Below are 14,542 nucleotides of genomic sequence, written 5' to 3'. Positions count from 1 at the left end.
ATTCAAGTGCTCAGAAGACAAAAATTAAAGATTAGGGCTCACACAGGAGAAGCCCTGGAAAACATCCTAGACTCTCAGCTGACATTCATGAAAAGTTCTGCCCCAGGAGTAAGAACAAACAGGGAATAAATAGCCTGGGTGGCTCAGCCATTGAGCCTCTCTGCCTTCCACTCACTGGAGCTCACTGGATCCAGAGTGGAGTCCCACATGGGGCTCCCTGCATGGGGCCTGCTTCTCCCTCTGCCTATGTCTCTGCCTCTCTCTCTGTGTGTCTCTCATGAATAAATAAATAAATCTTAAAAAAAATATATCAGCCACGTAAAAAGAAAAAGGAAATACAGCACCAAATCAAATCAATCTTTAATGAGATTAAGAAGATAGTCTGAAATTTTGGAGGATGCAGGACAAGTATTGTTTAGAATGAAGTGTATAGCATTAAATAGGAAAGCAGGTTAAAAAATCAATCATTTAAACTTTCACTTTTAAAAATAGAGCAAAATATATCCAAAGTGCAAAAAGGAGAAAATACTCTAATAACAGAAATGAAACTGGGAACTGAAAAAAGACAATAAAAATGGAAATAGATGCCCAAAATAATCCCATATCTATGAGAAATTAAATTTATGGTTAAGAATTTCCAAAAAACCCCTCCTCCATTCTAGATGGTTTCAGTTGCAAATTCTATATTTTAAAAAAATAATGCCAATTCTATACAATCTCTTCCAGAAAAAGAACAAGCAGGAAACATTCCCCTACTTGTTCTATGACATCAGCATTACCCAGATATCAAAACTGGATGACAATAAAAATAAAAAAACAAAAACTACAGACCAATATTCCTCACAAATACAGATGCAAAAACTCCTCAACAACATTTAACAAACCTGGTTAAACCAGTAATATGTAAATAGGATAATACATCATGACCAAGTGGGGTTTATCCTACAAATGAAGAAAATGTATTTGACAAAATTCTATAGCCTTTCATGATACAAAATGTTCAGAATGACAGAAATAGAAAAAAACTTTCTCAACATGTCAAAAATAATCCATAATACTTAACAGTGAAATATTCAATTATTTTTCCAAGATTTCATTTTTTAAAAAATTTTTCCAAGATTTCAAATGAGGCAAGAATGTCTGCTTTCACTATTCACCATTTCTATTTTATAGTGGATTAAAGGTTCTAATCAATGCAGAAAGGCAAGAAAAATTACAATGATTTGAAATACAAGACAATCTTCAGTTGCAGATAATAAGATTCTATGTTCCTTTTTTTCAAATTATAACAAACACACTGGTGTTCAGCCATAAATAATTTACTCATACAGACCGATATTCATTTGAAAGAAAATCAAGTTTAAAAGGCAGTTAACAGCAATAATCTACAATATCAAAACAAACCTCTACTACTATAACTACTATTACATTCCAGAGGGCAATACAATAAATACTTGCTGAAAGAAGGAACACAGTAGGGCAATGCAGCCTGCACGACTTATTAGAACACCAGGACTATGAAATCACAGTTTCATAGTCTTATATATGAATTCTAGTGATTCCTGAGATTTTTAATTATTGCTGGCAGACATGAAACTTGGTTTCTCCATTTTGGCCATGCTTTCTTTTGACAGAAACATTTACTTCAATATTTTAATTTCCCTTCTACTTTAGGATACAAGTAACCCTACAGTATGACTATGTCTTCATATATTTTTCCTCATTGCTCTAACTCCACAGATGGCAATAAGTCAGACATTTTACATGTGCTGATATAATTTTTGGTGAATAAGCCTATAACTGAAATTCTGGTATACTTTATTCAAATTTTTAATATTATTTTAAAAGTTATCAGATTGGAACATTTCAACAAAATCTCATAGTTGAATTAGTATATTATTGTAATCATTACAATGAATTACTCTATCAATCAAAATCATAGTAAATATTTTAACCCCTTGTGTCTAAAATAACCTAGAAAATTTCAATGATGACAAGTAGATTTGCTTAGGTAGACAGGAAAATCATAATTTTTGTCCCTGTAACAGTCTACTGATTTTTCTAGAAAAGAACATATATACTTGTGTATATGTGTGAATATATATGTATGTATGCATGTGTATACATATATATGTACACACACAGATACATATGTGTACACCCACCTTATATATAACAATCACACACACACACATATATATATGTATTCATGTAGTATAAGGAATGAATATTAGAATTTAAACTATATTCAAACACCAGTCTGGAGTGCTTAATCTATGTCTCTAACATTAACAAATGTAAAATAATGTGTGAAAAACATGGCATAATCCTCATATAACATACTTCTGGGCCTTTGGAAAGTGACACTACTACTGTAATTGCTTACCAGTTCTTCAGAGGTCAAATGCATCAAACGTTCAGCTACTGCAGCACATTGGGCTGAGTCTCTTATAAACTCTCCTTGTTTATCACCGACCACGAGCTCTGGCCATGTTAGTCCTTCATTCTTTTTAATCAAAAAAATCTCCAAGCTAGAAGTTAAAAGAGAAAGTATGTTACATTAAGCAGCTATACAAATTATATAACCAACACCAAACTCTTCCACTGAATTTATTCCTGTTGGTGTCCAGAGATGCTTTACCAAAACTTGTATTAATTTTAATATTACATATGATGGAAAATCTGTAATCCAAGGGTAAATAATTTATACTAAAAAAAATAAAAATAAAAATAATTTATACTAAATAAACAAACAAGACAGTACCACTGGAAATAGTATGTCAAATGACTTGATGAGAAGAGTGACTGGCAAGAGTTAAGACCACTGAGAAAATACTGTTGTAGTCCAGGTATGCAGGCTATTACTGAACTTAAGTGACAGAAGTGCAAGCAGTGTGGATCTAGGAGATATTTTATTGGGGAGTAGTGGTGGTGGTGAGGGTAGTGACTGGGTGGGCACATAGAGTTAACTGGAAAGAGACTAAAACTAAAGGTGCCTCTTGGCACATGGAGCCAACAACAATTAGCTTCACTTTCCTAAACTGTAGCCATAATATATAATTATTAATGTAAACATCAGACAAGTTAGATCAATTATTAAAATACAGATTTTAAAGAATTGAAAAGAAAGTAGAAATTAGAAATTAACTCTGGTAACTCCTTAGGGAAAACAGTTGTTAATGTGGTCTGTATCAACTGAAAATCTAATTCTGTATATTTAAACCATTCAACACAAATTCCGAATACACAAAAAAGAGCCCATCAAGGAATCCTGAGATTAAAGGTGTGATGTAGCAGGAAGGGGAGAGAGAGCTAAGTCAGGGCACAGGAGTTGTCCATGTGCTTCTTGAATAGGAAGGGAAATTCATGTAAGCTACTATAGGAGTAGCTGTTGCTAGAACACAAAGAAAAGTGGGGTGGTGGTAGCTGTTCCATTGGAAAGCAACCTTTTCCACGTGTCATCTCTGGTACATGTGTGCCATACTAACCCATGCCCTGGAACACAACTGCAATGAAAAATATTGCAAGGACACAATAATAACTATTACCATAATTATCAAATAGAACATGCAAGCCTATCAGTTATTCTTTTTCAATGCTGTTATTATCACCACCTCATGAATTAATTACGGCACTTTAAATTTTTCTGAAACTACTTATTTTAAGAGACTATACAAAATATCTTTTCAGTGTAATGAGTTCCTATCATTAGCATTAAAAATTACTACTATAATATATTCTCTAAGAGGAAGGTGATGATGATGATGAAGAATCATCACAGCAAATCTTACATAATCTTCCCCATATGCCAGGTGCAGTCTTAAGCACTTTACATATTTTAACTCATTGATTGCTCACGACAACCAAATAAAGTTAAGTACTATTTTCATCTTCAATTGACAAGTAAGATAAAAAGAAAAAAACACTGAAAAGTTAAGTAACCTTGCCAAAATCACAAGCTAGTAAAGCAGTCTGGTTCTAAGTCTATGTTCCTCACTATTGTACTACTCTGCCTCTCTGAAAAAATATATATAAAAAACTACTAAAGAAATTTTACTGTGACCAGAATGTAATAAATACTGTTTTTAGTCAGTTGCTACTTAAAGAAGTTAGAATTCATACAATCTCATTTATAAAGAATTTCTGAACCATCATTAAATTTGCATACCTCATCAATGCAACCCTTTTTAGCACAACTGCATTTCTACATTTTAAAACTAGTATCATATCCTACTATCCAAGCAAAAAACATATAACCCCATACATAATAACCTACAGACTAGTGAACAAATCCTTCTAAAGTGAGAGAGAACATTAACTATTCATAAATGAGAGATATGAATAATTTAATCAAGTACAGAAAATCATGTTTATAAACCAATGACACCACCAACACATCATCATAATCATCCTTTGTAATGTAAAACTGTAATCAAGTACCTTAAATTTAATTGGAAAACAATACTGGTTTATGCTCGTATATTAAATGCTGAAACTATTTGTGTGAGGTCTAGCTATTCTAGACTGTCACTGGGTTACTGCCTGGTGACTTCTATTAATACGTGATAATTTGCCAACTTATAAATGCTACCCTCAAATCTCTCATAAACATAAAAACATGTTTAAATAGAATGTGAAGATATAAAATATTTTTTGAAGAACATTTCAGATAATTAAGTTTTAAAAATATGTTAAAAAGTGTAAAGGGGGGGGGCAGCCTGGTGGCTCAGTGGTTTAGTGCCACCTTCAGCCCAGGTCATGATCCTGAAGACCTGGAATTGAGTCCCATGTTAGGGTCCCTGCATGGAGCCTGCTTCTCCCTCTGCCTGTGTCTTTGTCTCTTTCCCTCTCTCTCTCTGTGTATCTCATGAATAAATACATATTTTTTTTAAAAAGTGTAAATATACTTATCATGATGAGCACTGAGTACAGAATTGTTGAATTATTATATTGTACATCTGGAACTAATATGTATATGTTAATTATACTTCAATGAAAAATTAGTGATGAGTAATTTTATGAGATTCTGTTACGAATTCAGTGCGTTAGTATGCCAAGGTTCACAAAGAATGAGGCAAAAAGCCAATGTGCTTGACTGTGGGGATCAAACCATTGTCAGATAGGTGATTACCAGACACATTAGATTCCAGGTTCATCTTAGTATCCTTTTTCATATCTTTATTATCCAGGTAAATGGACAAACTGGTAACAAAATTAGGTATTTATTCAATTGGTATAACTGAATGTGCTATTAAGTGTGACATTCATTAAGAAAGTAAGATTGTTGGTTAGGACTTTATAAACCATTTTATCACCTTGAAAGTGGAATTTTTTAAAACTATCAAGTCTAAGTGATTGATTTTAATCTAGCTCAAGTCAACTTATTACTCTCCCTCTAAAAGAGTAATACTTTTCTGAGAATTACAATAAACATACTTCCATAAATATTTGCAGGAGTGATTATGAAAATTTTGGAAGAACTATAGTGATTACTTAAACATACCATGTTAAAATTGGTTAGCAAGAATTACTAGAATGGTTTTTAAAAAAGCATGTGGCTAAACAGAAAGACAAGGGATCAGATTCATGGAAATCATTATTTTTTTTGTTGAATTCACTGAATAATAAATTCTTAGTTCAGTAATACTAAATTATAAATGACATCATTACTTATCAATCTATCAATCTATGTTTCTTACTGCATTAAAAAAGAATGTAACCAAGTCACCAAATTTCCCAATTAACAAAATGAATTCAGGATCTAAAAGCATAAAGCTGGACAGCCCATGTGGCTCCGCGGTTTAGTGCCTTTAGCCCAGGGCGTGATCCTGGAGACCCGAGATCGAATCCCACATCGGGTCCCCTGCATGGAGCCTGCTTCTCCCTCTGCCTCTCTCTCTCTCTCTCTCATGAATAAACTAAATCTTTAAAAAAAAATCATAAAGCTTAAAATTTTTTTGAAGTAGGTATCTATTTCTTAGACTCTCAGGATTTGGATTCATATCAAAGACTCATATGGGTCCTATATTACGAATTCAAAATTGTATTTAAAGTAAAAATATCTAATTTTAACTATTCCTGACAAAACCTGACTCTTTTTAAAATTAAATGCCTAATATGATCCATTAATCTACCACAGAATGCAGTAATTACTAACAATCTATAATGAAAAGTAATTTTATTAATCCAAATAACTGGGGAGTAAGTAAAGTATCTAGGACAACAGATTTGCAAAGGGGCATAAAAGTAGGAGAAAGGGATTATAGTTTTAAAAGATACTTAACCTTTACCATTTGTTTTACATATTCGTTTTACTGAGTTTTTATAGCTAAAATTCAGATTTTTATTATTTTTTATTATTTTTTTTAATTCAGATTTTTAAAAAAAGATTTTATTTGTTTTTTCATGAGACACAGAGAGAGGCAACCCAACGCAGGGCTTGATCCCAGGACCCTGAGATCATGACCTGAGCCAAAGGCAAATGCTCAACCAACTGAGTCACCAGGTGCCCCCAAAAAGTTTTGATAAAGTTGAATATGTCATGTATTCCTTTTACTGTTGTGTCCTGGACACACAATTCACAAAAAAATGTACATGGCTAACTTACATAAGAAAAATATTTATTCTCCATAATTTTCAAAGAAATATTAACTATTACACTTGTGGGTATTTATCCTTCATATATATTCCTGCACATGAAATTCTTTCCATATATATGCATATATACACATATACACATAAATCATTCACTGTAGCTAGAGACTACAAACAGTCAAAATATCCAACAATAATGGACCGTTTTATAAAAAAATGATCGTGCAGTTGATAGAGTAAAATAACATAAATAGCCATAAGGGAGAATAAAATAAATCATTATATATACATTATCAAAAGTTCTCCAAGATTTATTGTTGAAAGTTAACAAAAGTAAGCTGTAAAAATTATGTATGGTTATGTTTTGAAATCTTTTTTGGTCAAAAAAATATATATATCTGCTTGAACATGAATAAAATACCTGTAGAAGGAAACTGATACTAGTGGTTATGGTGAGTGGAGGGGTGACTGGAAGGCCTAGTGGAGGGAGGCTTTGCACTGTGTACCCTTTTATATATCTTAAAATTTAAAGAACGGGAATTATTATCTAGTTGGAAAATTGAAATTAATTTAAAAAGTTGGTTATTTATTTTAATTATACTTAAAAAATTTTTAAACTATTTTTAGGGCACCTGGGTGGCTCAGTCAGTAATGCATCTGCCTTTGGTTCAGGTCATGATCCTGGGACCCTGGGATCCAGCCTGCTTCAGGTGTCAGGATCCCTGCTCAGTGGGGACTCTGTTCCTTCCTCACACTCTCCCTCTGCCCTCACCTGCATGCACATGCTCTCTCTCTCATAAAAAAACAAAAAAAAAACCCCACATTTTTATCTATTCATTACTGTTACTATTGTTATTATTTTATTCAGAGCTGGTAATGAAAAGCTCTGCCACAGAATACAATGACTGCACTAGCATCTTTAATCTTAATCTTAATTATCCTTTTTGATACTTTAATTCCATTTTTAATCTATCTCATGAAAAAGAATCACCAATACAGACTGACCTATTGTAGTAGTTAGCTTTGGTATGACCACTGTGGAAAGGATTAAAACAAAAAAGAAGAAAAAGTAATAAAAAACAAAATTTTAAATATAAATACAACTGTGTATATACCTATTATTCTCTTTAATTATCCATGTACTGCTTTCTTGATCAACAGATGAATAGAGATTTCCTTCCAGAAACCTTTGACCCTTCAGCACAATGTCAATGTGATCAGGCAAAAACTGTACTTGAATGTCCTCCTTAGAACTGCCTTCTGGAAGCCGTATTGTTACCGTCAAATCATCTTCAGTCTGTTGCCAGTAATACAGAGGTTCTGTTGGGAAAAGAAAAATACATTATTAATAAAAAGTGGAGAAAAAAATGCACACTAGAGACTAGAGCATACAAAAGAACACCTATCGAAAAGAACCTAGCATAATTTCTAGTGATCTTACAAAAAAAAGTAATTATAAATAAATAAACACACATAGATCTCTTTGGGGAACTTTCAAGGAGTATTAACAGTTGCACTTAACATTTCCTCTTGCAGGCTTACCAAATGCTTCAGAACATAAACATTCATACTAATACTAATGATAATAAACCTTTATCCCCATTCATTCTCCCCCTGCCTTCCAGTTCCCCTTTCTTTTCTTATTTCTTGCTCGTCTTTACACACCACACACACACACACACACACACACCACACACAGCAGATTCTTAGTTCAAAAGAATGACAAATATGTCATAAACCACTGTCATGAAATTTCCCATTGCCTTGATATGACCTAACGATGGAATTCTGTGATACAAAAGACCACAATTTGCTGAAATACACCTCTATACAAAAATGAAAGATATATTTATTTATAAAGGAATTGACTCTTCTAACCCACAACTTTGTTGCATGAAAACAATTTCACAGGAAATTCAAGGGCTGTCCATGTACTTTGTCTAAGTTCCCAACAAAAGAATCCTCTCTTCACCTCCTTCTCTATCTCCTTGGCTTGTCTTCTAAAAAGCCAGCTACTAAAGAAACACCTTTAAACCCATCATACTATAACCATGAAATAAGAAAATATGGCTTAAATACAAAAAGAATTAAACATTTGCTTAATGATATCCATAAACATTACTCTGTCTACCCCCTCATTAGAAAGAAATATAATATAGTGGTTAGGAATTAGTACTCCAGAGCTGATCTCCAGAGCAGGTCTGAATCTTGGCTCAACCATTTATTAATTTTGGCATGCAACTTTTATCTCTGATCCTCTTTTTCCTAATCAGTAAAACAAGGTAACAAAATATTATATACCTTACAGAACTATTAAAGTTTAAATGAGTTAATGCAAATAAAATTTAATATCAATCCTGTTATTAAATATATCATAAACTCTCACTAAATGTGATTATTCTTTTTATGGGTTATCATTTTTGTGCACTTTTATGTAAAGACTTTGAGTACTAGATATGAAGATTAGCATTAACTATCATGTATCTTCTTAAAGGGTCACTTCTATTTGATGTTAGATAAAATTTAAGAAGCATGGTATTATAGAAGAAAATATAAAAATGCAAAGTTCTCAGTATAAAATTGTTACTTTGGATTAATTTCTAACTTGCACCACATTCTTTAAGCAAGCTCTCGGAGCCTCTCTCATTCTTTAGAAAAAGTTCTTTTAATATAAACTCACTGAAAAAGTTTCAACTATTGCTTAAAAGACTGATAACTATAAGCTCTTTAGGACAAATAATTTGTTTTACTCAAGTTTCTGTCTACCACAAAAGTTAATAAGGCAGATTATTCAAAAGAAAGCATGCTATAATTAACAACTTATCCATAATTTTTTAAAAAATTATTTTCCTTTATAAGTAAAGGCTGTTTATTAGGCAAAAAAAAACCCCAGAAAAATACAGAGGATTTGAGACTCATACTAAAAAGGAAGAAATGACACAATGATGTATTCAGAAGGAATTCAAAACATAATGTGAGATGTCAACAAGAAAAACCACACCTGCACTAGTAGGTAGTGACTTAAAAAGATGTGTCCCTACCACCCTATGATCTGTCTTGGAACCACATGGTTTGGGTCATTAGGCAGAATGGTTCCTAAGATTAGGGCATTCTTTCATTCCTTTGCAATTGCTCACCAAGAGTTCTGAAGGGCATGTGGTCTAGAGATATAATAGCTCTTTTGACTAAGTTCTAGAAGAGTTTAATGTTAAAATTAAGACAAATTTATTTGGAAAAGGATCTTGGAGATAATCTAACAAAAAACATATTACACATAAGGAAACCAATTTGTTAAGAGCCTAAATAAAAAGCCATCAAGCACAACTCTGATATTCAAAGGTGCATATATTTATAAACCTGGGAAAAATATTTTTAAAATATTTATTACATTATTATTTTCAAATACCTTTCAAAGAATGTTTTGTTTAGAAAGCTCTAAATAGATAAAAATAGTGAAAATAATTTTTATTTTATATAATTAAAAAAGGGAAAAAGATTAATATGTAAAATTGTTAAATATTGTGAAAAATCTCTGTTAAATAAAATATAGTATTCTCTGGCTATATCAGAGATATGAATAGTACTGATTACAGAGTGAAATTCTCTTGAATATAAGAGTACATATTCGGGATCCCTGGGTGGCGCAGCGGTTTGGCGCCTGCCTTTGGCCCAGGGCACGATCCTAGAGACCCGGGATCGAATCCCACGTCAGGCTCCCGGTGCATGGAGCCTGCTTCTCCCTCTGCCTGTGTCTCTGCCTCTCTCTCTCTCTCTGTGACTATCATAAATAAAAAAAAAATAAAAAAAAAAAAGAGTACATATTCTTTGTATGTAAATATAAATTTATTTTTTTAAAAGATTCATTTATTTGAGAGAAAGAGTATGTACATGAACATGCGAGCGGGGTGGGGGAAGGGAGGGAATCCTCAAGTAGACCCCCCCATGAGTGCAGAGCCCAACTCAGGGCTCAATCCCAGGACCCTGAGATCATGACCTGAGCTGAAACCAAAAAAGTCGACACTCAAATGACTGAGCCACCCAGGCGCCCCAGTAAATATAAATTTCTTTTGAAAGACCTTATTATTGTCTTCGTTCTAAAACATTACCTCCATCCATTTATTCATTTAACATTGGGAAAACTTAGTGATTTTGCCCTCAAGAACTTTTTTCAGCTTAGTACTAAAAGTTAAGAAGATGTATATAATATCTTTAATACTAATTTAATACTAATATGCTAGCTTCTTTAACATCAATAAAGAGACATCATTTATTCATTTATTCATTTAATAGGAATCTGTTAAACATCTAATCAGGTAAGCTAAAGTACAGATTTTTAAAAAACATTTTTGGTAATTACAAAATTATTAATTAAAACAGTTCATACTATTTAGGTAGCACATTTTGCAAAAGACAATTCTGAGAAATATAAAGGAAAATGAAGAAAAATTAAAAACTGTCTTGTCCTCATAGAACACACAACCTAACGAGGAAGACAAAACAGATATAAAAGTATGTGTACATAAACACATGAACTCCGTGAAGGTAAATAGTAAAATTACCTTTGATTTTCTCTGACATGTTCTCATTCTTATTTTCTTCAAGATTTTGACCACCATGAACAAACATGAAGGACTTGTAAGAGACAATCATCAGACCCTTCCCATCAGGTTCTATAGCAGCATAATGTGGCACTGACTTCCCACGGAGAATATCACGCTTAATAATTTCATATTTTTTATTATCTGTAAAAAAACAAAGTATTTTTTTAAAGATTTTATTTGACAGAGAGAGAGAGAGCGCACACACTTGCAAACAGAGGAACAACAAGCAGAGGGATAGGGAGAAGCAGGCTCCCCACTGAGCAAGGAGCCCAATGAGGGGCTTGATCCCAGGACCCTGGGATCATGACCTGTGCCAAAGGCAGACACTTAACTGACTGAGCCACCCAGGTATCCCAAAAACAATTTTAAAACAAGAAGTTATAAATAAAACACTATATTATAAAAATATCCTGAAAATATTTGTGTATTAGTTTTAATTAAAATTAAGTATTTTAAGTGTACTGTTAAAAGCCATGCTATTAAGTCTTTTCATAGGAATAAAAAGAGTTATAACCTAATTTTCTGTAAATACGTCCCTACTTTTTTTTAATTTTTAAAATTTGAGAGAGAGAGAGAATAAGCATGGGGAGAAGCAGGCTCTTCACTGAACAAGGAGCCCAATGAAGCACTCAATTTCAGGACCCTGGGATCATGACCTGAGCCAAAGGCAGATGCTTAACCAACTGAACCACCCAGATGCCCCAATATACCTCCATTTTAAAATACTAGTAAGGTCTCATGAAATTTGCTCTAGACTGTGCTTTCCAATGTGTAGCTATGGACCATAGTGGCTATTTAATCAAAATTAAGTAAAATTTACAATTCAATTCCTCAGTCACATTAGCCACATTTCAAATGTTCTACAGCCACACATGGCTAGCCTTTGCACACATATAAAACATGTCTACTCGACAGAAATTTTCACTGGACAGCAGTGCTCTAGACATTGAAAGTGACTAACTTACCTGAAATATCAGCTTCTGATGGATCTACCTTTTCTTTTCTTATAGCCTATCTATTTTCTCAACAGGTACATGATAGACATCTTCTGAAAAGAGCCACACATTAAGGATAAAGGAAAGGTATGGTGTGGACTATTTTTCTGCTTATGCTAGCTATTGATAAGAGGGTTTCCTTAAGTGAAATGTTTATGATAGAAATGAGTTTTATACACACTCAGAGACAGATCTACAGGGTAACTGTAATCAAGCATAAATAATGATACTTAATTTAAAAATTAAAATTTAAGATATGAAATATAAAAAAAGATACAAAATTAACTGTTATCATGAAAGTTTCTGGTAAAATAACTGAATTTATTCTTGAAAACAGGTGCGGTTTTTTTTTGCTTTAAAAAGTACTAAAACATTATAGTTGAGTCCATACCTTTACTTACACTGTTACTCAATTAAAGTGGATTGTACTTTATAAACTTCATAATAAGTAGTCAAAAATCGTAACTCAGTGTCACATTATACAAAACAATATGTTCTAAAATATGTCATTTTTTCCTCTAAATCTTCACCTACATTCACATTCATTTCATACATATTTAAGAGTAAACTTGTTTGTGCATGTACATGCAAGGCAAAGAGTAGGCCAAAGACTCAGACTTACATACTTACATAGGGTGGCTTTGCCCAACATGCATGCAAGAGAAAATAACAGGTGAATTTCAAGTGAACGCCACGATTACTAAGTTGGGAAATACTTGATTAAAATTAAATTGTTGGGCAGCCCAGGTAGCTCAGCGGTTTAGCGCTGCCTTCAGCCCAGGGCCTGATCCTGGAGACCCAGGTTTGAGTCCCATGTTGGGCTTCCTGCGTGGAGCCTGCTTCTCCCTCTGCCTGTGTTTCTGCCTCTCTCTCTCTCTCTCTCTCTCTCTGTGTCTCTCATGAATAAATAAATAAAATCTTTAAAAAAAATTTAAATTGTCTTTATAACTCAAAATTTTTAGAGCCTTTAACATGTTTAATGTAATAGGGATATTATACATCACTTTCAAATTTATTGGACTACAAAACATTACTTATCAGATATTCCACTCAACACATTTAGAAAAGCATTATGTTTATTAAAAAAGAAGAAAAAGAGTAACAATCACATTAATAATACTTAAGGAGGTGAAAGGAATGAGACACCTACGAAGATTAATGAGAGAAAAAGTGAACTACAAGGAGAATTAATATTCTTCTAATTACAACCTTCGGAGAAAAAAGAAAAGTGAGTCTAATTATATCTGTCCAGTTGAGGCAAGGACACAAAGCAAAGGGAATGCAGGTGGTAGAGCTTGAGCAGAATGTCACCATGTTCTGATAAGTTACTGTGAACTGATCTAAAGCTGTCACAGAACTGGGAACAGGAGGAAAAACATGCATGATGAGTTCTCTGTAAGTTTTTGAGTTATGTACCTTAATTAAAAAAAATTAAAGTTTTTACTATCTAAAGCAGAGAATTGTTGAAGTAAGGCCAGTGGAGGCAAAGTTTCATTTATGCATTATTTTATATGGTTTCTAGACTAAGAATGAATTTTGTATTTTAAATTTTTTAATTTATTTTTTAAGAATAATCAATAATAATGTTTAAATACACTTAAGAGTTACATAAAAATCAAACATCCCTAAAAAATATTATTGGAATATAGCTATACTCATTTATTTATGTATTACTTATGGCTGCTTTTGTACCATAATGGCAGAACTGAGCAGTTGTGGTAATAAATTGTATGGTTACCACCTAGCCCTATACAAAAAATGTTTTCTAAAACTTAAAGTTTTAAGTTACTGTGTTCCTCCAGATATGAAACTACAACATTGGGAAAAACAAAAAACAAATTATATTAAACAGTACACAGGAGCAGCCTGGATGGCTCAGCGATTTAGCACCGCCTTCAGCCCAGGGCCTGATCCTGTGGACCCGGGATCAAGTCCTACGTCGGGCTTCTTGCATGGGGCCGACTTCTCCCTCCTTCTGTGTCTCTGCCTCTCTCTCGCTCTCTCTCTCTCTCTGTCTCTCATGAATAAATAAAATCTTAAAAAAAAAAACAACAGTACACAGTATCTGTACATCTATACACATGCTCATTTTAAAATTAAAAAAACCCTCTTAGAACACAAATACTAATAGCCTTTATCAGATTATAAATTAACAGTTAACTCTTGAACAACATAAAGGTTAGGGGCATCAATCCCCTGTGCAGTCAAAAATCTGTGTTTGACTCCCTCTGAAACTTAACTTTAGCCTACTGGTGATTGGACGCTTTACTGGTAACAAAAACAATTGATTAACACATATTTTATACATGTATTATATACTGTACTCTTATAATAAAATAAGCTAAAGAAAAG

At 33.0% G+C, this 14,542-nt stretch overlaps 1 protein-coding gene across 2 annotated transcripts in view; it reads right to left on the bottom strand.

Moving 5' to 3' along the window:
* The window catches only part of NUDCD1 (NudC domain containing 1), an 82,595-nt gene that overhangs the window by 38,110 nt on the left and 29,943 nt on the right, over positions 1 to 14,542 (bottom strand). For both annotated transcript variants that reach the window (XM_041769262.1, XM_041769263.1), the window contains 3 exons: positions 11,154 to 11,336; positions 7,710 to 7,914; positions 2,387 to 2,531 (listed from right to left, as the gene is read on the bottom strand). In XM_041769262.1, the coding sequence (XP_041625196.1) occupies positions 2,387 to 2,531; positions 7,710 to 7,914; positions 11,154 to 11,336 (533 nt within the window). The remainder of the gene's footprint in view (positions 1 to 2,386; positions 2,532 to 7,709; positions 7,915 to 11,153; positions 11,337 to 14,542) is intronic.

Source organism: Vulpes lagopus, chromosome 9 (genome assembly GCF_018345385.1).
Source record: "Vulpes lagopus strain Blue_001 chromosome 9, ASM1834538v1, whole genome shotgun sequence".
Taxonomy (NCBI): Eukaryota; Metazoa; Chordata; class Mammalia; order Carnivora; family Canidae; genus Vulpes; species Vulpes lagopus.
This window is presented reverse-complemented; position numbering and strand designations above follow the sequence as displayed.